General features: G+C 43.1%; 2 protein-coding genes across 2 annotated transcripts; one reads left to right on the forward strand and one right to left on the reverse strand.

Moving 5' to 3' along the window:
• Positions 1–640: 640 nt before the first annotated feature.
• HAL (histidine ammonia-lyase) lies at positions 641–11,438 on the forward strand. Its single transcript, XM_056516393.1, has 20 exons — positions 641–1,044; positions 1,491–1,551; positions 1,718–1,745; positions 2,038–2,112; positions 2,209–2,281; positions 2,366–2,432; positions 2,612–2,649; positions 2,734–2,859; positions 3,130–3,269; positions 4,698–4,745; positions 5,324–5,471; positions 5,556–5,651; positions 5,767–5,825; positions 6,581–6,661; positions 7,271–7,336; positions 7,430–7,595; positions 9,641–9,775; positions 10,339–10,447; positions 10,540–10,609; positions 11,032–11,438. The coding sequence occupies exons 1-20, from the start codon at positions 798–800 to the stop codon at positions 11,179–11,181; spliced, it is 1,983 nt and encodes a 660-aa protein (XP_056372368.1). The 5' UTR covers positions 641–797; the 3' UTR covers positions 11,182–11,438.
• Positions 11,439–13,652: 2,214 nt separating this feature from the next.
• Positions 13,653–23,292, reverse strand: AMDHD1 (amidohydrolase domain containing 1). Its single transcript, XM_056516395.1, has 9 exons — positions 23,109–23,292; positions 21,626–21,732; positions 20,343–20,407; positions 19,476–19,753; positions 16,847–17,072; positions 15,799–15,923; positions 14,835–14,928; positions 14,286–14,446; positions 13,653–13,909 (listed from the first exon to the last, which is right to left on the reverse strand). Exons 1-9 carry the CDS (start codon positions 23,249–23,251, stop codon positions 13,795–13,797), a joined length of 1,314 nt encoding a protein of 437 aa, XP_056372370.1. The 5' UTR covers positions 23,252–23,292; the 3' UTR covers positions 13,653–13,794.
• Between the last annotated feature and the right edge of the window lie 670 nt (positions 23,293–23,962).

Here is a 23,962-nt window from a genome sequence, read left to right on the forward strand (position 1 = left end):
GGCACCGTCTCAACAGCTATCTCCATATATTTTCCTCTTTGCATCTTCTGCCTGCAAAGGAAGCAGCACCAGGCATGATAGTGTGCATCTGTGGCCTAGTATTTGTTGATACCTGTTCTAGTAATACCTTCCAGAGCATAAGGGAAAAGGTTGTAGAAATTAATTAATCTTTCTCTTACCTACAATGAAAAATTACATTTTCAACTTGAGCATGGGACTGATTAAAGCGGGTTTGCTGCCTCTACTGTGTGCTTTTATCCTGCTCTGGATAGAGCTATAAAAGTATAATACAATCTTCTTTCAGTCCTAGCAGCCATGAGCAACCCATATTCCCAAGATGTCTCTCTTGCAACCCTGTCCCTACGTTTTTGTTAGTGTGATTTACTGTCAGGCAATAGCTGGTAGTTCTTGTTAAACCCTTACATCTTTAGAACAGTTGCACTGCATTTTAGTCCAATTTATTTATTCCTGGTACATAAGCTTCAGGTCCTGGTTGTTTATTTCTATATTCCTGATGTGATCTTTGGAATAAAATTCCCGTGGCAATAGCTGGGGGGTGTGCCTTTTCTGTGAAAAGGGTGTGTTCCCTGGGTTTGGTTTGATTGGACAAAGTCAGCCAAACATGTTGATCTTGTTTATTTACAAAGGTGAGGATTTTGAGGGTGGGTTTTTGCCTCTGTCCGATTGCAACACTGGGCTCTAGATAGGCACAGCTCTTCAGGCCATCGCATGGTAAATGTGAGGCTGCTGCACGCTGCAGCCCTTCTTGGTCAAGGAACAACTTTTGGAGAGCGAGCATGCCGAGGTACACAGTGCACGTCCGAGGAGAATGGCTGGCAGTGCCGTGCCTGAGCTCCACCAACACCATCGAGTGGCTGGGAAAGGAAGCTGTGAGACGGTACATGAAAAACAAACCTGACAACGGGGGATTTGCCTCAGTGGAAGAAGTAAAGTTTTACATTCGAAGGTGCAAGGGACTTGGCTTGCTGGATCTTGATGATACTGTGGGGGAAGCTCTAGAGGACAATGAATTTGTTGAAGTTGGTAAGCAAAGCCTTAAGCATTGCATTGTAGAGTGACAGTGTTCTCATCTGAGTCAGCAAACTGTGGCTTTATCTAAAATTCATCTAAAAATTCATCTAAAATTGCACCTGAGAGATAGTCTACAGTTTCCATGGAAAAATGCCCAATAATTTAAGAATATTTAATTTTTAGGAACAAAACTACACAAGAGTCAGAACGTACAGGATTCTATGTACATCTTCTGTATCTGCTGTCACATATACTGTAAGCTGTTCTGCCTTAGCCTTTGGAATACCTTAACTAAATCCATACTTCCTTGTTATTTTCCCAGAAGCATGCAAGTATGTTCAGGGCTGATAGCTGGAAATTAGAATTCTTATTGCTGTGAATTGTAACAAATAACAAATTAACTTATGTGAAGAATGCAATTTAATCCTGTATGTGTTTATTCTGTGTATTTCTTCTAGTTATAGAAGGAGATATAATGTCTCCAGATTTCATACCATCTCAGCCAGAAGGAGTTCATTTGTATCCTTTTTGAGTGCTTTGTGAAATTCTTACAATTACAGATTTATAATTTTCTAGATTGCCTGCATTTTTAGATCCTTCATTGTTAAAATACATTGCCAGCTGTAATTGAGTGGTCACTGCCTGTGAAATCCTGTCTGCCCTTTTTCCTTTACAAAACTTTCAGATACAGCAAATACCGAGAGCCAGAACAGGTAGGAATCACCAATGATTTTACAGCTCAGTAACAAATCCTGCTACTCCCCTGAAAATGCTGAGAGTTCAGCCAGTGCAGCATTCACAAAAGCAGGGGCCATTAGATTGTCTGGGTCTAGGAAACTAAACTACAATGTGCTAATTATGTTTTTGTTACCCGGATTCCTGTCTTACGAATAAGTGTGAAGAAACTTATTGCTGAGTTTTGACTTTTTTTTTTTATTTATACTGATTGTTAAGCAACTTTGTATGTATCCATATCCCAAACTAAAAGGTGGTTCTTTGGTGTAGTATATTTCTTTAGATGGCAACAGCTTAACAACGGAGGACTTGGTCAATTTAGGAAAGGGACTCTACAAGATAAAGGTAAAAATTCTGAACAAATGCAACTAAAAATTACATGTTTCTTTTTCTAAGCAAATAATGATAAATGAGCTAATATTTAAACTACTTATGTTTTAGCTCTCTCCTGAAGCTGAAGCTAAAGTAAAAAAATCACGAGAAGTGATTGAAAGGATTGTAAAGGAACAGACAGGTAAATATTTTTGCTTTTAACTATTAGTTGTTTAGAAGACTTCATCAGGTCCCCTCCCTAACCAGCAGTGTACATTTCTTGCAGTTGTTTATGGAATCACCACGGGTTTTGGAAAGTTTGCTAGGACTGTCATCCCAAACAGTAATCTGAGGTATGTTGTGTGTGCAGCCTTCTCCATTCTTTCTTTTCAGGAAAGGAAGCAGAGGGGCCAATTCAACCCTGCAGTTGGGGTTAAATGAGAGTGCTGCTTCAGGAATTCCTTCTGTTTTGTGCAAAATAAAACCTGATGAGACTTTTTTTGAGGTTTAACATATTGGTTTTTTCCTATAGGGAGCTTCAAGTGAACTTGGTTCGCTCACATTCTGCAGGTAATGAGACATTGCTTGGTGTTTCCTTTTTCTGCCCTTGTTGGTAGTGGATGAGTAATCGAGAGGTTTCTTTTACTGTTTCAGGTGTGGGAAAACCTTTGACTCCAGAGAGAACTCGCATGCTGTTGGCTCTGAGAATCAATGTCCTAGCCAAAGGATACAGTGGAATATCCCTAGAAACCCTCGAGCAAGTTATTGAAGTGTTTAATGGTAAAAAGATGTCTAAAGAAAATCTTCCTTTCCCTTTTTTTTCCTTTTAACTGTTTTGTTAAAGGGTGTAGTTCAATGGGCCAAGATGCAGATACAACTTGGTAGTTGTGAGAGATCAGGACTAGAGCTGTAATGAGAGTAGTCCTGTTGGTGCCATTGTTCATGATTGTAGGCTGTTGCTGTGACCACACTTATGAGCTGGATTCTTTGTTTTCCAAGGACTGTATCAAGGGAAGGCTCTAAAACGAGTGCTTTTTGTTTTCTTTCTAGCATCCTGCCTTCCTTATATCCCAGAGAAAGGGACAGTTGGAGCCAGTGGAGACTTGGCCCCTCTCTCTCATCTTGCTCTGGGATTAATTGGAGAGGGAAAGATGTGGTCTCCAAAGAGTGGCTGGGCTGATGCTAAATATGTAAGATTTGTACAGCTGATAGTTTTCTTTCTGCTTGCTGACTCATTTTTGAAATTGCTTGTAGCTTTGAGAGAAAGAGAGAATTTATTTTGCTCAGATTAATAACATGCAAAATCTTTAGATTTTCTCTATCAATTTGAATTGGGACTAGGTTGCCTTTAGCTGCTCATTCTCTAATTTGAGGAAGGTGGATCATGAAGAATGCAAGAACTGACCCACATGTCACTGGAACAGACATAAATAAGCAGCATGTTATTGAGCCCTAAAAAAATGCCATGCCATAGTATTGCTATACAAGATACCACAGTGACATCATTTATGAACTGGAGAAAAGGACAGGATATGATACCGACTATGAAAGAATTATTACTGTATCTTCAGCTCCATGAGCATCAATGCTTTTCTAAAAAATACAAGTTCACCTTTCAAGTGATTTTATAGTGGCTTTAGTAGTACTTTAGTAAAGTAAATACACAGGTTTGGATATTTCATTTTTGGTAAATTAACTGGGGTTACAAGGTGCCTTTATGTCATTCTCCTTCACAAGATGGAAATGTTACAATGGAATTAGTTTTTAATCCATTGTTATTCTGCCACTAACACATCAGCAGATTGATGTTGCGTTAAGTATCTTCAAGTCTGGCCTCTCCAAAGTCTTTCATAGTAGTTTGTTCTGCTACACCTATAACTCCTATCCATGGATATTTGAATACCAGACTCATTCATGGATTGATAGGTGTATATCACTATCAGACTGGAGAAGGATTGAGGACTACACAGGGAGAGGAGTAAGGAGGAAGCAAATTAGTGTGTCCTGGACCTTCAAGACCAGAAGTTATAGCTGTACAATTCTGACATGCATTATCTTTTCTGTTGGACAGGATGAGAGGATTAAATGAGAAACAGGTTGTGCTGTTTCTCCATTTCCCACAAGAGCAATTGCCCAATAGAATAGACATGTACAGAATAAACTGGACAGGACTCCTCCTGTCACTGGAGATTTTCTATAGAAAGGATTAGGAATCATTTAAAAAGGAATAATTTATGCCAAGCCAAAATGTATGAGGCAGGGTGTAGGCAGAACTGACTTCCCAAGAAGTTTCCAGCCTTCTTTCCTATTGCCCTCTCCCATTATCTATAACACAGTGGATGTTAATGGGCTGTGACAGTGACATATATCTTGCTTCAGTGCTCCTGCTACCTTCTTGTATTGGCACTAGGAAGTGAGGTGCTTGTTTGGAAGCCCTTTATTTAGTCCAGCAGAAAAAAATATATGTTTGTGATATAAAGATCTTTTTCTCCCATCAGTTAAGAAATTTATTAATATTTCTGTTCATGGAAACATTTAAGTTGTAGTGACTTTGTCTGGGACTTCAGTGACCGAAAAGTATTTTTCATTAACTGCCTTGGCATTTAACTCCTTCACAGGTCCTAGAAGCCCATGGACTGAAACCAATTACCTTGAAACCAAAAGAGGTAATAAAGTATAATGATGCCTGCTGATGAAAATGAGCATAGTCAATCCCTATTTGCTTTATGTATACAATAAGAGCATTACATGAATTAATAATAATTTTAAATCAAGTTTCAGAAGGATAATGATGAAATGTTGTCAGGAGTGGGATTCACCACTCCTAGTGTCACCCTACTTGACTTGAGATGTTAGACCCAAGCTTGGTGTTCAGATTTGGCTCTGTGGTCAGTGGAGACAGAAAGCACTTTATACCATCCTGAAACAACTGTCTAAGAGGTACCTGCAAGGTACCTATCTACCCTTTGGCCATAACAGGAGGCCTGAAGCAAGTATCTGCCTTGCTTGGACCTACTGGTGCTCCAAGGGTGTCTGCAGTGATGGGGTCATGAGCATTGACACTTTATGTAGCAAAGATGATCAGTAAAGCTGTGCATTTTATGATTTCAGGATGGTCCAAAAAGCTAGGCAAAGATCTTTAACTCCTTTATGTGAGAAGGAGAATTATCACAGACACGGGGAGTTGTCACAGTGTGTGGAATAGCTGCAGTGAATTTGCTGAACATCTGCTCTCCCTTTGAAGGGCCTGGCCCTCATCAACGGGACACAAATGATCACGTCGCTGGGATGTGAGGCGGTTGAGAGAGCCGGGGCTATAGCGAGGCAAGCTGACATCATTGCTGCCCTTACACTCGAAGTGCTGAAGGGCACAACGAGGGCCTTTGACACTGGTGGGTACCAGGCCCTCTCTGCCTGCTTGTCAAACAGCTCCTGACAAGAGAGGCACAGCCTGACAGTCTAACTTGTCTTACTAGATATCCATGCAGTGCGCCCGCACCGAGGGCAGGCTGAAGTGGCCTTTCGATTCAGGTCTCTTCTAGATTCTGACCATCATCCATCAGAAATAGCAGGTGAGCTATCTTAACCTTCACCTTCTCAGGTTACCAGGACAGGCTGTGTCCTTCAACAGGACACAATGCTTTTGTGTAAGCAATATTTGGGTTTTGCCCTCCTTGTGTCTTCTAGAGAGCCATAGATTCTGTGACCGAGTTCAGGACGCATACACGATGCGCTGCTGCCCTCAGGTAAACACTGACTTATAGATCCTTCCGTAACAATAGATACATGATGGTGACATTTCCACCTCAGAAATACCTCAGTCAGTTATGTGCTGTCTGACACTGCTAGAGGAAGTGGCTTTATTTTGCTTCTTCTTGGCTTCACTGTAGTGTTAATGGAGACATGTAATTCGTAATTTGGCAACATCTAACAAAGCTGTGTCTAGGTCTGGAAGAAGCCAGGGGAAACAAAGGGAAAGTTCTGGTTTCCATGCTTGCAGATTTTCTTCTGCATTGGTGTTAATTACATGAACTGGGTGTTTCCAAAAGCCAACACAGTGTAGTATCTCAGACATATTGGAAGAGCTCAATCCTATGTGTTTTAGCAGGAGCAAAGCCATTAAATCAGTGGAATTAATAGAAGTTAATTAATTAATATGAGGTTTTGTTTTCTGTGAGTCTTTGTAAGGCTACTTCTTCCCTCAGAACACTTCTGACACTGAATACATATCTTCCACTTAGATAAACTAACTCAAATAAGTAAAGAATGTCATATTCAGATTACTCTTTTGGCAAAACTGCCATAATAATAGTAAATACCATCTTTCAAGTGTCTAGGATTGACAGTGATGCTCCTGATGTTAAAAGCAAATCCAAGACCATCTTCCATGTCTGAAAGTCAAGTGGGATGATGGGAAAGAGGGTCTCTGCAGCTCAGTCATCATCCTGAAGGTGAACTAAATGCAGATACTAAGCTTGGGCACTAATGTCTCTTGTTCTAGGTCCATGGAATTGTAAATGATACAATTGCTTTTGTGAAGGACATAATAACTACGGAAATCAACAGTGCCACGGACAACCCTGTATCTTTTCAATTACTTTATAACTATATAAAATTCTGCTTGGCCTTTTTTATTCTTTTCTTCTCTATAATTACTCACACAGGAGGCAAAAAATTCATAAATAGCTTTGGTCAATTACTGCCATTGTTTGCAAAAGCAACCTCTCTTCCTTTCCCTATGAAGGATTTCTGTCAGCACTGTAATGCATGGCTGCATTTCTGTCAGCACTGTAATGATGCTGTACATAGCATCATATCAATTGCTGATAAGGCTTATTGCTTATCTCTCCAAAATTGTAACTGTCATGGGGAGATTCTATTAAGGAACTGAAAATCTATGCTAAGATCTGATCACATGGGTTTTTTTGCACCCTTGATCAAAGACTTCCCTTTATGTAGCTTATTTGAAAAAAATACATGTCAAAATTTTACCTACGAATTTGAAGAGTTGAGATTGTGTCTTCATTTCCTGAAAAGTGGAAGTGTGGATGCAATATAATGTGCTTTCAAATAAAAGCCTATTGGCACAAACACTCCTTCAGTTAAGATATTCCAGATATGCCAGATTACTGGCAGATACCACTCATGTAAACTGTATTTCACTCATGTGGGCCTTAACTTCTCCTTAAAGATGGTGTTTGCTGAAAGAGAAGAGACCATTTCCGGGGGAAATTTTCATGGTGAATATCCTGCAAAGGTAATTCAGCATTTGAAGAAAGGAAAAAAATTCTGGTTTGGATTTTTTGCTTGTTTGCTTTGTCATCTGGTTTAATGAGATCTTCTTTTGTAGGCTCTGGACTATTTAGCAATCGGTGTGCATGAACTGGCTGCAATTAGTGAAAGAAGAATTGAGAGGCTCTGCAACCCCTCACTCAGTGAACTGCCTGCATTTTTAGTCACTGAAGGAGGTCTGAACTCAGGCTTCATGATTGCACACTGCACAGCAGCTGCCCTGGGTGAGTGCTTGAGCAATACCATAGAGATAACAAGCTAGAAAGACTGATTTTTTTCAAGACAGACATAATCTAATAGTAGACACAAAGGTATCTGGCTCCTGTTTTCTGTCTCTTTTCCATATGTTCTGTGCTGTCTTGTAAAGTGTGAGCGTACTTGGGTGTAGCTGCAATTATTTCAGTTCAGGCTTCCGTATTCTGCACTGACACTTGGGCATGTTCAGTGCTCTGAGCATGCAAACTCTTAGTGGACTTTGGTGGGAAGGCTTGTCTCAAAGGTGGCCTGATGCCCTCAGTACTGGGTGTCTCTGTTTGACAGCCTGATCAACACATCAGTATCAGACCCCACAGTCCTCAGAAGACCAGAGTTCACAGGGCTGGCTATTGGGGGAGCACACTGAAATAAAACATCAGTTCAGTGTTTCCTCTAGGACTCATGGCTAAGGCAACAAGAAGCCTGCTGGCTGCTAGGATACTACAGTTCATAGGTTCAGGGAAGCATGAGCCAATACAAAGATAAACATACTATGAGAAGAGAGTAAATTTTTAAAGTTAGAAATACAGAAACAGAGGATATCAGATAAATGTGTAGATAAACACTCTGCAGAAAAACAGCTGAATTAACTAAATCAGTGTGCTAAAGGAATCCTGTCTAGAGGCTGGTTTGGGAAGTGGGTCTGAAAGAGGAGCTGAAATGCTTATACTCTTGTTTAAGGGCTGGAAGCTTTACCTTTTGACTGGGGAGAGTTTTGGATGGCTCCAGGCCTCAGATGGTTGCATGGCTTCAGGTTTCACTGCACACTTCTGCAGTCTGGAGTGACAGATTCTGGGGTGTTTGTGATTTCTGCTATGGGAAATGAAAATTAGAGCTCTGCCTCTGCTGACACTTGAAGTCCATGGGTCAAAATCATCTCATCCTGAACAAAACAGCCAGGATTTTATCTGAATTGAAGTTTGAGTTCCTTTTATTTTTTGTTAACTTTTTTCATCACTGCTATTTTTCAAATCACTCTTCCCGTTTCTGGGTTGTTTGTGTACCAGCTAATGTTTTTCACTCCCAGGGTTAATAGATAAATCTGAAAAAATGTGCAGATATTTTGCAACACTGCTGGATGTGTCTGCCCCCACTCCAGCAGCTCTGTGCCTGCCAGACCCAGCTGTTTGCAGTGGTCACACACAGCCTCTCTGGGACCTGCTGTCACCTGCCTCAATGTGCCAGCTGGGCTCTGGTCCTAGACCAGTCACTGGACCTGTCACTCCAGCCTATTTGCAAATGGTGTCACCACATCTCTGTTGCTCCTGTTGCTTTTCTGAAGCTGCTAATTTGGCGAGGGCATTACACAGCATCCCGCTGGGCTTCAGAAAGAAAAGGCCGAGTGCAGCCAGAGTGCTATGAATGCAGACTTCATTTTTTCCCTTTTAAAGAGCAATTCTCAACTTCAAATTGTCATTGAATGGTGCCTAAGGCCTCTCCTGCAGCCATATGCCTGTTGCTTTTGAATGCAGACCTTGCACCTGGGTTTCCAAGCTGGTATGTGTCACCCTCAGGGACATGGGCAGCCTTGCAGTGAGGTGAGGGAGGTAGAGGGTTTGTATGGCATTCCCCCATCTTTCTAGAGGAAGTTCTGAAAGTGCTTCAGCTGCAATGAGCAGACCAGATGCTGATCTCTTGCTGTATTCTTGAAAGCAGAGGAGAGGTGATATTTGTGACCAAAACCAGAGCGTGCCAATGATCTTTACAGAGAGTTGCCCTAGAGCAACAGGCAGGATCAAGATTGTGTTTCAGTTATGCTGTCTGCCCTTCTTCCATTGTTCCATATTTGGTTAATGCTTGCATCTAAAGACTGCTGTTGGTTACTGTTTTCAGAGGGAATGGTAGTTTTCAAGGTGGTTATTACAAATTGCTCGGTCCTGGTAAAATACTGATGCATCCTCAAAAGAGGAACAATAGTTGGACCCAAGGTGGTGGAGAGGCTCTTACCTCCATGCTGTCCATCTTCTGCTGTCTCCTGCCTATTCTGTCCATTCATTGTGCTGGGTTTTTGCAGTGTCTGAGAACAAAGCCTTGTGCCACCCCTCTTCCGTGGATTCTCTCTCAACCAGTGCTGCTACGGAGGATCATGTGTCCATGGGAGGATGGGCTGCAAGAAAAGCTTTGAGAGTTATTGAACATGTGGAACAAGGTAAAATTAAAATTCTGATTTCCAGACAGACCTTGAATCATGAAAATGAGGAGTTAATACCAATTATGATGAGGGTGGGATAGGCAGTACAATGCAAACTTTTCCAGACAGACCAAAGCACTGTCATTTTACTGGTGTTTTCATGGAGTCCCTGGCAATTTTCAGAGGGAGAACTTTTCATTTTCAGCTCAGGCTCCTCTTTTCTCAGTGCTAAAGAAGTTTTCTGATTCATGATTGACATTAATTTGAGTATTCAAGTTACCCTGGAAGAGATTCTTAGGGATTTAAGACTCTGACCAGGAGTTCCTGGTACATTTGAAAGGTCTGTACAACAACACCCAAAATCTGCTTGCTGAACTGCTGGACACTGCCCACACCATCATCCATGAAATGATCCTGACACTGGCCTGGCTCTCTGGGTGGTGTGGACCCACTGAGGTTTTTTTCACATTGCCTGAACTATATCATATTGGTGAAAACAAAGGCTAGGGATTGCTTTACACAGGAAACCTCACCTTGAGCTGTTCCTGCCAAACATCCCTTTGGCTGTTCTGGTTTCCTAGTTCTGGCTATTGAGCTGCTTGCTGCCTGCCAGGGCATTGAGTTCCTACGCCCTCTGAGAACGACAACCCCATTGGAGAAGGTCTACGACCTTGTGCGCTCCGTGGTGAGGTAAGATCAGATAAACACTTTCCCCAGAGGTGGCTGCCTGGAAAGCAGCTGCTGGCAGTGGGGGTTAATGTTTGCCCAATTTCTCGTTACAGGCCCTGGATAAAGGATCGCTTCATGGCCCCAGACATTGAAGCAGCTCACAGGCTGCTCGTGGAGCAGAAGGCAAGTGCTGGCTTTTGGCTTGTGCATAGGATTATCTAGAACCCTTTTTCTTTGTCCATGCCAACTGCTGGTTTTGCTGCCCAATGCTCTTCATGGACAAGTGGTTTTGTAGCAAGTGGCAGTGGCTCTCTCCCAACTATTGCACACAGAGCATTAGCCTGGTAACAAGACAAGGCAAAGTAGTTTTGCCTTGAATCGTTTCACCCTGTCCCTTTGGAGCTGTATCCTTTCCCATCCCTTGTCAACTCCCTCCATGTGTTCTTCCCTAAACCTTGCTCTATCTGCCTCTCTGGTTCTGCTCCTCCCACACAACATATCTCACCCAATAGCTTTTCTTTGGGATTTCCTGAACTCATGCATTGATGTTTTACTTGACCTTTTCTTTGCCTCTGACTCTGCTGCTTCTCATTCTTGTTTCGCAGGTGTGGGAAGTGGCTGAACCTTACATTGAAAAGTACAGGAGGGAACACATCCCTGAATCAAGACCCATTTCACCTACAGCTTTCTCCCTGGGATCACTGAGAATGAGTGCAGATTATAGTCATGACCACAGGCATCAGAATGAACTTTAAGAGTTGTGATCCTCTGGAAGAGAGCAGATCCTTTCCAGAACCTTACCTGAGCATTTTACTCAAACCATTCTACTCAAACTCAGTGTGGTTTCTCCAGGTGACCTAGAGGACCTGACAGTCTAGCTCAGAAGCACAAATAGATAGTAAAGTCTCATTGCTTTCCTCATATGTAAAAGACAACTTTGTCATCATAGGGTGATTCTGACTGAATTTCATGAACTTCTGAATACAAATCATCCAGACTCCTGCCAAATCCAGTATTTGTTTCATCAACTTTTCGTTTGTTTTCTCTTCATCTGTGCCAATGATACCAAACAGCCTAAGTTTTATATTCTTCCCTTTCTTCCCCCCTTTGGGTAACTGCTGTGATCCCCTTCATTTTGGCACAAGCAAAATTATCTTCACACTTAATTCATCTCTCTTTTGCAGATCACAGGTGAGGTACAGGCTCTTGTATAAAAGAGCATTTTTAGAGCAGGTGCTTCACAAATCAGAAAAGCTGTGTGCATAGGAATTTGCTATGGAGATCATTGCTCCAGAACAAATATATTATGTTTTAGTGATGGACTACATTTAATGCAGCTTTCCAAGAGCTATGGGTTCACATCTGCCAATCAACTGAGGCTTCACATATGGCTGTAGCAATCTATATTCCTGTCACGTGTGTGATGATGAAAATGTAAAGCAAAAGCTTAATTTGGAAGTAAGTAGGACAGGTGACACAAGGACCAGAAAAGGGGGAAGAAGAGATGTAGGACTACTGAATGTGAACCAGGGCTGAGGCAATAGCACCATGACCTACACTCCCACGGCTCACCAGGCCTCTGCCTGTCTGCCAAGGGCCCTGGCCCCAGTCATGATCCCATCTATGAGTGTGCTCTGTGTCACAACACTGACCTCCAGCATAGGCTTTATTTTGCAAGGGAAGAGTGAGGACACGGATTTCACCTCATGGTGCAGTGATGACATGGCAGTACTGATCTGGCTGAGGGGCATTCAGCACAAGCTGAAAGCCTCTCCTGGCTGTTTGCTGTGCTGCAAGCCAAAGCATCAGTGTGGGACTTCCTTTGAGTGTCTGACACCTGCCATGTTAAATGTGCCCTGAGGAGAGGGTTCATGCCTGCTGGCAGCCTAGCAGGGTGCCAGATGCCTTGGGCATTCAGAGAAGAGATTCTGGGCCCTGCTTGCTGCTCACCTCTGCTTTTAGCTGCCTGGGACCAAGGGATCCCCAGCACACAGCACGACATGGTGCACTCAGGTTTTGCACTGTGCCTGTGCAGAGCTCAGAGGCACCACTCTGCCTGCACCTTGCATTGAAGAAATGCCTGTATAAACATTATTTATGAAAGCTGTCTTGAGCAGAATGGACTTTGCAGTCACTTACTTGAGAAGTTCTTTCAAGCTTACAAAGATACATACCCACATCTGGTACAACATCTGCTTGTAGGAAAACACGTCAGGTGGCAGGAATGCTATTACATTGTTTTAAAAACTGATTTAGTTGGCTAGCCTGGATCATATAAAGCATGAAGAAAGATACTACAGGGGAGGGCTTGCAGCTTTTGTGTGTTAACAGATGTGCCCAAGGCTCAGGGAGATCAGAAGGCCATAATAATGCTCATACATGGCTTTCAAATAACTGTTAGTCAGAATGAGACCATTGTCCTTCCTCAAGGGTCTGGTTCACTAAAGCACTCTGCTCTGTATCACAGATTATATTACTTATATCAATAATTATTTTTATGTGAAGTTCTTCATGCTTATCAGGTGCAATTTTATGACTTCACCTTCAGAAAATAGATCCCTTTTACTTCTGCAGCCACCATCCATTTGAAAATCTGAAGAAAAGACTTAGTCCATAGTATTCAGAGACCCTCCTACACCAGACCGTGTGCCTAAATACTGCAAAAGCTTAAATTCTCCAGAGCTCTATCATTCTTTTTTCTACATCCTGCATTCCTAAATGTTACAAGCTGTGGGAAAAAAAGCAGTATTTGAAAGATAAATGAAAGAGTGCTTTAAAAAAGTTAGGCTCCTAAGTTTCAACACAGCTTTGAGTAAAAGTGACATACTTAATTTATCAGAATAACATTCAAACTTCCACAAACAAATGTGACATGTTATTTCAGATTCAGCCTAGAATAAATAAAAGTAGATCTTTTCTGGAACATCTGTATGACACTGCATGTGATCTTCTCCCAGCACAGCCAAGGGCCATCCTAAATGCTTGCCTGAGCCCCTGTCCCTCTGTCACAGGTTACTTAAAATCCCACTCCCCAATACATCTTACCTGGATCCAAACTCTGTTTATTCATTGCCAGTTTATTTGGGTTATTTTATAATATTATTATATTAGAGATTAATTGTATAGGAAAACATTTTTGGGAACTGTTGTTTAAGATGGATACAATTAGAAATGACTTTATTGTGCTGGAGAGAAGGACAGCGGACATGGAGATGCACCAACTGGGTAATGCTTGGTAAGGTTTATTTGAACAAGAGTAAGGTGAGCAGGCAAACAACTTACTGGTAAATACAAATCTGATTTGTCTGTTGACTTGAAATACTCTGTGCTAATTTGATTTTAGTAGCTTACTAAGCTACTGCCCTCTCTCAGTAACTGCTCATTGTCTTACATCTCTCATTTTCATAGACGACTTTTCCTTTAACGATAACGTAGTTGATCAATGCTTCATGTCCACCAAACTGGTAAATCAAGTGCTCCCACCTAAAAAGACAAGATGTTTAAGAATATATAAACTTGCATAAGAGCAGGTCACATGCCCAGCATACCTGGCAATTTTATAAGATTTGCTTGAAAATGGGAAAATGCTATTCCATGTCTACATGTTGTCTCTTGCTGAATGCATGCAGTGAGTCTCTCAGTAGAGAATTTATTCCACAAAATAAACACATATTATCTCGAGGAAATTTGTAACTAGGCATGGATTACTTGTAATAACAGCCCCAAAAGTCCTAGGCTTTATTTTCCACTAGAGTAATTATGGAAAATGAAAGTGGGTCTGAAATGCTACCAATGTCCCTTTATTCACTGAAGATAACTAAGGTTAAAGAACATTTCAAATGCCAATGGAAGAACAAACCTTGATGAATTTATGATCAGAAGATCTCCCTGCTTGCCAACCTCCAAGGAGCCATGTGTGTCTGATTTGCCCAGAGCATAAGCTGCATTAATGGTGGCAGCTGCCAGTGCTTCATTCATTGACATCTTCATGTTTACACAGGCCAGATGCATCACCATAGGCTAGCAGGCAAGGAAGGGGACAACAGGAGTTACCAGGAGCACAAAGCTGTTTATGCTTCAAATCCCCCAACACTCTCCTTCTTCCTTGCACAACAGGAGTTGTTTTGTACAACATAAATTTTGCCAAATCCAAAATGAGAACTCTAAAATCAGTAGCTTTGAGAGCATTTTGAATAGGCCTCTCAGGGTGTATGAAGGACGAAACCCATTCTGGTTTCACAAATTTCTGGCAAAAACTACCAATACACACAAACAAACACAGGCAGCTGTCTGCTGGGGCATGTAGCTCTCCTTGTGCATAGGAAACCAGTTTGAAGCAAGACCTGTACACAATGGTACTAGTAAGAAATTTCATAATTCTATGGTTTCAGTATTAGGATTTTCTTACCATTGAAAAACAGTATGCATTAGGATTAAAGTCACTGCCAAGAGCAACTATAACACCTTCTTCCAACATTTTTCTAGCTTGAGGTTGCTTCAGTCTAGTGGGAAAAACAAACTTATTAGTACAATTTTCTTAGTTATCACACAATGATTTACAAGGCCAAAAGTCATCTCTCAGTTTGGCTACATTCATGCATTCAGTTACACTGATCCTTATGGAGATGAAAGCCCAAATTCTCCTCTTGCACCCCTACCTATCACCCTATGGACAACATAAAGGAAGTGTGAGACACAGCTTTTGCAGCAGCAGCATGTGGCAGCAGCCAGTGTCAACCATCAGGCTCCAGACCACTGAAATTCTGCTATTTACCCAGACCTCAGCCACTTTAGAATTTACAAGATTAAAATCTTCATTTCTGAAAAATAAATAAATAAAATTTCTAGTTCTTACAGCTTCAAAGGCAGGCCCCAAAACATGAGCAGTGGCACATGCAATGCAATAGTCCATTCCCGATTTTTGAGTCTGTGGGTTTAGTCTGCATACATTAGAGATCTTTTCACTTAGCAATTATAATGCAAAAGATGTTTTCAGTAACTTCAACATCTGGAATAGCCATTTTAAGATTGTTCAGCCCCTGGATTAATCTAATCCTAATCTACACCTAATAAAGTAGGTGTTTGCAGGGTGGGCACTTGGAAGTATGCTCTCTAGGAAGTTTTAGTCATAGCTGCTGTAAAGCCACTCTGAATCTACTGTGAGACTTCTCAACAATCTCACAGATTTTTGAGGATTTTCAGCTGAAATCAGACATAAGGAGGGAGGCTCATTCATTTCTCTGTACGTGTGATTGCCTTCACTGACCCACACTGATCCTTAAGGCATAGACACATTTTGCTTTTAGATTAAAAGACCCTCAAAGCACACACAAGGATTGGCAGCTGCAGAAGTTTCCCTTAAGTGGCCTTACCTCAGCATGTAGGCTGTTGTTGGCAGGAGGACAGCAGCACAATTAGCTCTTGCCATTGCCACAATACCTTCATCACTAACTTCTTCCAGGTGGCTGATGGCCCGGGCTCCTAGCTCAGCTCCAAGCTAAGTAAATTTTCAAGCAAATTACTCACTATTCTCAATTAATTCAGTTTTAAAAGTTGTTTCTAAACAACTGGAAGAGACAACTTACTATTAATGAAAAATATACCAGAAGAGAAATAGTAAAGAATGCTTGAAAGAACAATCAGAATACAGAGATAAACTACTTGTTAGTTTACTGCAGGAAAAGTTGATCACTTTATCCACCCACAGTGCAGAAGCACCCCTTCCGTGGTGTATTTAACAGCCTAACACACAAACTATGTGAGAGCCATGGATGAAAACATTATCAACTCCTGTTCATAAAGGATCCATCAGAAAATAGTTCACAAAACTGAGTGCTGCCTTCAATGGGGAAGTCAAATAGGCTTTTATGATCAACCAAGTTTTTGGTTTGGTTTTTTTATACACAGCTTGGGCAGACCGCACAGGAAGGAAGCAATATTTAAATAAGGGTAAAACATGATGTCAAAAGGACTTTCTTTATCAAGATATTTGGGAACCTAGTCTCTGAGTGTGCTCAGATATACTGATATCTGAGTAATGAGACCACTGAGTGTGCGCACTGCAATTTGACTTGTTGCTTCTAACAGGGTATTTAACAAAAAATATTTTTCAAGTTGCATAGAAACCATGTTTTTGTCATTTTTGGGTGCATGGATATCCACCTTCCCAATCTGCATCCTGGATGGAAGATAAGCAAAGTCAATGTTTGATTAGCCAGTGCACATTAGTCCCAGAGGTCAAGGCTTCCCCCCATGTCCTCAACTCCACAGCTGCACATGGACTGCTTTTCCTGGCATCTATTTCTATCAGATGGTCTATTTCATAAAGTCTTAGAAAAGACAACCTCAGTTTTGAAAACTGTAATTCTTTCACAGACTGGGCTCTCACAGGAGCAAAAATGAGTGTTAAGAAAGACGTACCTCAGCAGATTTCATCGGATGGAGTTCATCACCATGGAAGTTAATCTGTAACCCTATCTCTTTTCCAGCTTCAAGTATCCTCCTTGTAGACTCCAGATCAAAGACTCCCTTCTCACAGAACACATCTATATTGTTAACATGTATTTCACCACTTAGTTTGAGTTCTTTCAGTTTAGGAAGGTGGTTATTGATAATGTCATCTGTGGCTTCGGTAGCAGTTTTCCCTCTAATGAAAATAAAATGTTACAGAGCTGTATGAGTAACATCCTTGAAGTCTGGCACACACTCAAGCCATACATGAAATTACTGCATTACTTAGGAAATGATGTAAACATGAATCCCTCAAAAAAACTTCAAATTAAAAAAATTTAGCCACATTGTAATCCGTGTACTCTCCAATATGAGTTACTTTCCATTCAAAGAATATTAGATTGTATTGCTGAATGTTTTTAATAGGGTTGGCATCTTGGATGCAAAGATATGGGATACTTTAAAACAAATTTTTCTGCTCTCCTATTCATATATTCTGATCTCTTTATACTCCATTCTAAAATACAACTATTTAAAATATGTAAACAAGCATTTAAATATGTTAAATGGTATTCATACAATATTGTTATGCAAGTATCAAAGCTCAAAGGGGATATGCAGTATAAATCATTATTTTTCATTTACCTCCCCTCCTTTTATATCATTCAGAGTGATGGACAGATAACTGTTTCTACTCAGAGGGGCTTCCCAAGATTTGATTTGCCAAAGTCAGAATAATTATGAATACTCTATTACATAAAGATAACCCAGGAGAGATCACTAAATACCTTAGAAAGAGCAAATAACCCCAAAACATGCAGTTGAGTTACCATATTCCAATTTTAGTATCAAAGGACAAGGGATGTACAGCAGGTGAGAACCTCAGTGCTCATTTCAGGCACTGTGAGGCATGCAGACACTGGCACTATGGAGTGCCACACATGGCTAAGTTGGGAGCCATGCAATGGCAATAAATTCAAGAAGCCAAATTCTGCCTGAATTAATAAACAGGGTTATAAAGCAGAGCCCTTTGTCCATTCCCTTCTCACTGGAACAGCCATTGGGGTTGCCCAGCCTCTGATCATGCTGTTAAAAACCAGACATTCCCCAAATCATGAGTTAGATTCAAAATGATGACTGGAGGGACCAAGGAAGAACTGCAGATTTCCTCCTGGTCAAAATGAAAACCCAAGCCAGAGTTTAAGTTTGAGGGCTAGCATAAAATTCAAACAAAATAGTTTAGACACAAACATTTGATTGAAAAGAGAAGAGTGGATTTAAAAAGACCCAAACTGGAAAATACAGATAATTCAGTATTTCCTTCAGGAAATTTTCTGAAATCCCCAACTACCTTTTCTCCTTACTTAAAATACAGTAACTTTACTACTACTACTACATTTTATTATGCTTTACTTTCTTCAGTGGGGACAGAAGTGTGCAGAAGTGTGCCTTTCTAACACATGAGAGTTAGTATGTTTGTAAAAACACTGGAATTTATTTCATTGGTTTATAGAAATACTCAAAGCATTTTGGTGGGAAAGACTATTTATCAGGATTTTGACCGAAATCCTGCCAAGGCTTTTTAGGGGAGAGAGAAAGGAAGGACTATGAAACACATATATGTGTGTATATATCTATATAGTTTGGGGTGAAAGGTCAATTTTATTTTACCATTAAGTCCTCTAAAATTTAGTAAGACTTCTTGAAAGAACGAGTTCTTGCCTTCAGCTGATTTTAGTTACTTTATTCTTAACCATCTTCCAGGTACTGAGGATGATACAGGATTCATTTTCCATAGTTAGATTGACAAAAGAGAATTTACCATCCTGCTCCAAATATACAAGAATTAGATTGCAAAAAATATTTTCTGGGTCATGTTTTCTTGAAGGTTAGAAAAGGTTGGCATTTTTTTGGAGTATGCTTTTTTTAAAAAAATTAATATCTCTTGAATATTGATACATAATAAGCCTTCCTCCATCTCACATGCCTTGTCTTGCAGCAGCCTACCACTTAGTATGTCAAAATATCTAGCTAAACCTCATTAATTCCTTCATACACTGAAACCTGGTAACCTGAAGATGTCATTTTCATCATAGCAAAATAAAAATCAGAAGTGAGAAAGATTTTTGTGATATGTCTGTTTGAGCCATCAGAATAAATTGATTAAACATAATTTAATCTTCATCTCATAGCTATTCCATTGTGTGGAAGCATAATTAATGCAATGGAGCTATATAAAGATTACGGAGCTATATAAAGATTAAATATGGTGTTTTTATTTTGGCCAAAATAAAATCTCATGGCAGAGACCAAGCTTGAATGATAGCAGCAAATGCAAGCAGAAGAACTTTCTCTAATCTGTGTTATGGTCAGTGTGAGCATCAGCTGGGGGCAGGGGCTCTGTGTTAAGCCTATGTTGGCATTTAGGAGTCACTAAATAATGTTGTGCTGCCTTCCTTCAAATTAAAATTTAGGAGAGCTTCCTATCAATATTGGCTGTTGTTTTTCAAGTACGTTGTGGCTCAGGAGTGGGGCAGAACAAACCAATTTTCAGCACAAAGCAGCAGTACTGAACAAAGCAAGAAAAGCCAGTTATTACCTGGGCACGGCGTGAGCGCCGCAGTAGGTGGAGGAGATGCCAATGTCCATGGATTTCCTGGCACGCTCGATCACCCTGAGCATTTTGAGCTCTGCCTGCAGCTCCAAGCCATAGCCACTCTTGCACTCCACCAGCGTGGATCCCGCCCGCAGCATGCGCTCCAGCCGCTGCTGCAGGGCCCGGCACAGCTCGTCCTCCGTGGCCTTCCGAGTGTGCTCCACCGTGAAATGGATCCCTCCCCCAGCCTGGTGGATCTCCATGTAGGATGCACCTGCCAGCTTGGGTAAAAGGGGAGGAAACATAAACCACCCCCATACAATTAGCTGTGAACAGTGCGTTTTCTATCCAAGAGATACTGGAAAGTGCCTTGAGGGCTCTTTGCAGTGAGAGAGACAAAGAGAGGAGGAAATAATCCCCATCAACTTTTCCTCCCTCCTCCTTTTCCTCGCTCTCCCTTCCACTTAAGTGAAGAAATGTTGTAAGAAATGGCAAAGAGAATTACTCTAAAGATTTGCTTTCCCCCGAGTCCAAGGGGAAAACCAGTCTCTAGCTCAAAAATTCATTTATGTGAAAAAGAAAAAGGAAAGGAAAAAATCAAGACTTAGATTGTAATAGAAGGCAGCACTCTCGTATTGCTTCAATTAATGCAAAAATATATCAAGGGTGGCTGCATAGGATGCAGGTACACTCCTCATCCTATCACTATTCAAAAATCATCTCTCCTCCCTCAGGTAGATTATCTGACAGAAATTATGTATATTTCTATAAAAGAAAGATGAGAGTCACTAGGAAGTAGAAACAGTTATATATTTAAAAAGAAAAAAAAAGGAGGAAGAAAAATCCATCTGTGTAATTTAATGCTGTTACCTTCATTGCAAACTCATGAACCCTATCACCAGCCCACACTGGATGTGTGTGTGCATCTACCAGGCCTAAAGAAGAAAAAGCAAATGTACACTTGAGTTACTTCACTGTGAAAGAGAAAAGATTATGAACATGCAAGCAAATTAAATAGATGGCAGAAGCTCCCCTAAAAAGTCTCTATTAATTAGAAAAAAATAAAAATCCAACCAGACAAATATGGTTTTTTCTTCAGAGGCTATTAATTTTCTGCCAATTTTTATTTTAGGTCTGACACCTTATGCAAAATGTCTCCAGGCAAATGCAGCAGTTGCTGAGTTTGTCATGTTATTTTGATAATGTTTTCAAACTGTGGAAGAAAGGATAAAAAACAAACTTTGAAAGAGTTCATTCGACTTTAAGCCTGTAATCTTTAAAAAAAGGCAAACTGCTTAGGCTGGGCTTAGCACACTAGATTTCCCCTAGCAGCACTTACTACAGTGGGAGCCTTTTCTACAAGCTCTGAAACAGACACTGCTGAATGGCAAAGCCACTGTAAAAGAAACATAGCTCTAGTTTATGTATTAACACTACTTGGACAGTTTAACACAAATGGACTTGACCATCTTTTGGGGATTTTTATCAGGCAAAGTTGTAGAACATGTGACTTAAAAATCCCTTTTGTTCCAAACAGCTGTGGGCAGGATGAGCAGGATGAATGGCTGATGGGCTGAGAGAATACAGAAAAGAGCAGTGAATCCGAGGAGTCACTCTGTGAGTCAGCTACATTGCTAAAACAGGAGGAGACAGAGCTCCACCATGAAGCTCAAAAGAACCCTTGAATATCTCCAGTGAGGGAGACTCTACAACCTCTCTGGGTGATCTGTTCCAGTGTTCAGTCACCTTCACAGTGAAGCTCTCTCCTCTCAGGAGGAACTTGCTGTGCATCAGTTTGTGCCCATTGCCTCCTGTCCTATTGCTTGGCACCACTGAGCAGAGCCTGGAAACCTCCTGAGGGCACCTCCCTTCAGACACACAGACAGGGATGAGGTCCCCTCTCAGACATCTCTTCTCAAGGCTGGACAGACCAAACTCTCTCAGTCTCTCCTCAGAAGAGAGATGCTCCAAACCCTTCATAATCTTTGTAGCCCTCCACGGGACCCACCCCAGGAGCTCCATGTCTCTCTTGTGTGTCCCAGAACTGGACACAGCACTCCAGATGTGGTTTCACCAGGGCTGAGCAGAGTAACAGGATCCCATCCCTTGACCTGCTGGCAGTTCTGTTCCTTTGCAACATAAAACACACCTACCTGGTAACACACACTTCCCAGAGCAGTCAATTATCCTTTCAAACGTTGCTCCTGAAAACTGATTGCGGATAACATCTGCCTGGCCCACGGCTTTGATACAGCCATCCCTGCAAAACACAGACAATAAACAAAGAACGTGTGAGCCTGTTTAAAAGTAAAGAGCTCAGCGACAGAGTTCCTGGAACCATAGGGGCAGGACCTGCAGCAGGACTGAAGATGCACATGTGGAGGTGGTTTGCTCGTTTTACAGATTCACAGCAAACAGGGGGGAATTCCATGCACTTCAAGCTGTTTGCCATAACACTTCCAGATCCCTCTGGGTGACACCTTGGCACTGTTCCCCTCTAATTCCTGCTGGGTCTCACTGTTCTCCTCCTGTGGATCAGCGAGCATACAGCACCGGTGTATCTATCCACAGGGCACTCGGCCCTCACTCAAACCAAGCTGCCATCCCCTGGACCTGGCTTACACCCCGTGCCCTGGGAACCGCAGGGATCAGCCTCTTTGGGACTATTCTCCCAGCGGAGTTTGAGGATTGTACCGGAAAGCCCGGGCTGCGCTGGGGGATGCCTTCCTCCCTCGCAGGGAGCCCCGTCCCGCCCGCCGGCCGGTCCCGCACTCACAGCCCCACCGCACTCACAGCCCCACACCGTGCGGGATCCCGCACTCACAGCCCCGCACTCACAGCCCCACACCAGGCTGGATCCCGCACTCACAGCCCCACACCGGGCTGATCCCGCACTCACAGCCCCGCACTCACAGCCCCACACCGGGCTGATCCCGCACTCACAGCCCCACCGCACTCACAGCCCCACGCCAGGCTGGATCCCGCACTCACAGCCCCACACCGTGCTGGATCCCGCACTCACAGCCCCGCACTCACAGCCCCACACCAGGCTGGATCCCACACTCACAGCCCCGCACTCACAGCCCCACACCAGGCTGGATCCCACACTCACAGCCCCGCACTCACAGCCCCGCACTCACAGCCCCACACCAGGCTGGATCCCACACTCACAGCCCCGCACTCACAGCCCCACACCAGGCTGGATCCCACACTCACAGCCCCGCACTCACAGCCCCGCACTCACAGCCCCACACCAGGCTGGATCCCACACTCACAGCCCCGCACTCACAGCCCCGCACTCACAGCCCCACACCGGACTGATCCCGCACTCACAGCCCCGCACTCACAGCCCCACCACCAGGCTGGATCCCGCACTCACAGCCCCGCACTCACAGCCCCACCACCAGGCTGGATCCCGCACTCACAGCCCCGCACTCACAGCCCCACACCGGGCTGGATCCCGCACTCACAGCCCCGCACTCACAGCCCCACACCAGGCTGGATCCCGCACTCACAGCCCCACACCAGGCTGGATCCCGCACTCACAGCCCCGCACTCACAGCCCCACCACCAGGCTGGATCCCGCACTCACAGCCCCGCACTCACAGCCCCACACCGGGCTGACCCCGCACTCACAGCCCCACCACCAGGCTGGCCGCCCGCAGCACGCTCAGCCCGGCAGCCCCGTCCCGCCGCAGGTACGGCTCCCGCCGGCCGCACACCAGCACCAGCTGCTCGGCGTTCTCCAGCAGCAGCCGGTGCCGCTGCCGGCCCGCCATGGCACCGACTGCGGGGCCGCTGGGCTCAAAGTCCCCTCCCGCCCCCCGTCCTGCCCCGCCCCGCCCGGCACCGGCCCCACCGCGGCTCCGGACCCGGCATGCTGGGCTGGATTCGGTCCAGGATAACGTGACAACATCTGTGCACCGCGCTGGTTCATCACCAGCTCCGAAGCACCGGGTTTGCCAGCTGGAGGCTCCCGGAGCTCTCAGTCCTTACAGCACCACCTGGAGATTTCCCTTTGGCAATGAAATAGGAGCCTCTGATTTTGGGAACGTTTGTTTGGCCAGGTGCCCCCTCCCCGGCGTCCATCACGTCTCCAGCATCCATCATTTTGCCTGCGCCAACTTTGCCCGCATCCCAGCAACAACCCCCAAGGGACCATAACATCTCCCACCGCGCCAGATGTTCAGGCAGACGTTAATTTAGCCTGGCAGATACTAATTTATCCGATTCCAATAACGAAATGTTTGTGTGATTCTGCCGCCCCCTAGAGAACGAGGGATGGGAGAATTAGGGAGCAAATATTTGCTCCCAATACGGATTTTTTTTTTTGTTGTTTTCTTCTCCCTTCACATATTCATAGTGTCTATAGGACTCCAGTATTTCCCAGCTGGAAAATGGAGTGTCTTTCTAAACAAGTGGTCTCTCAAACACTTCTCCCGGGGTGGCAATCTTCTTTAGACACCTTTTCTTTTAGAAAGAGAATCGAT

This window comes from Oenanthe melanoleuca, chromosome 1A (assembly GCF_029582105.1).
Source record: "Oenanthe melanoleuca isolate GR-GAL-2019-014 chromosome 1A, OMel1.0, whole genome shotgun sequence".
Classification (NCBI taxonomy): Eukaryota; Metazoa; Chordata; class Aves; order Passeriformes; family Muscicapidae; genus Oenanthe; species Oenanthe melanoleuca.

What these genes read in the sequence shown, in the direction of transcription:
- HAL (XM_056516393.1), top strand. Translation starts at nt 798, where the DNA reads ATGCCGAGGTACACAGTGCACGTCCGAGGAGAATGGCTGGCAGTGCCG. An exon ending in TTACCTTGAAACCAAAAGAG is followed by an intron (nt 4,746 to 5,323) that starts GTAATAAAGTAT and finishes CTCCCTTTGAAG; the next exon opens with GGCCTGGCCCTCATCAACGG. An exon ending in AACGAGGGCCTTTGACACTG is followed by an intron (nt 5,472 to 5,555) that starts GTGGGTACCAGG and finishes TTGTCTTACTAG; the next exon opens with ATATCCATGCAGTGCGCCCG.
- AMDHD1 (XM_056516395.1), bottom strand. Translation starts at nt 23,251, where the DNA reads ATGGCGGGCCGGCAGCGGCACCGGCTGCTGCTGGAGAACGCCGAGCAG. An exon ending in GGCGCTCACGCCGTGCCCAG is followed by an intron (nt 17,073 to 19,475) that starts GTAATAACTGGC and finishes TATTTTCATTAG; the next exon opens with AGGGAAAACTGCTACCGAAG. An exon ending in CTGATCATAAATTCATCAAG is followed by an intron (nt 13,910 to 14,285) that starts GTTTGTTCTTCC and finishes TTGTCTTTTTAG; the next exon opens with GTGGGAGCACTTGATTTACC.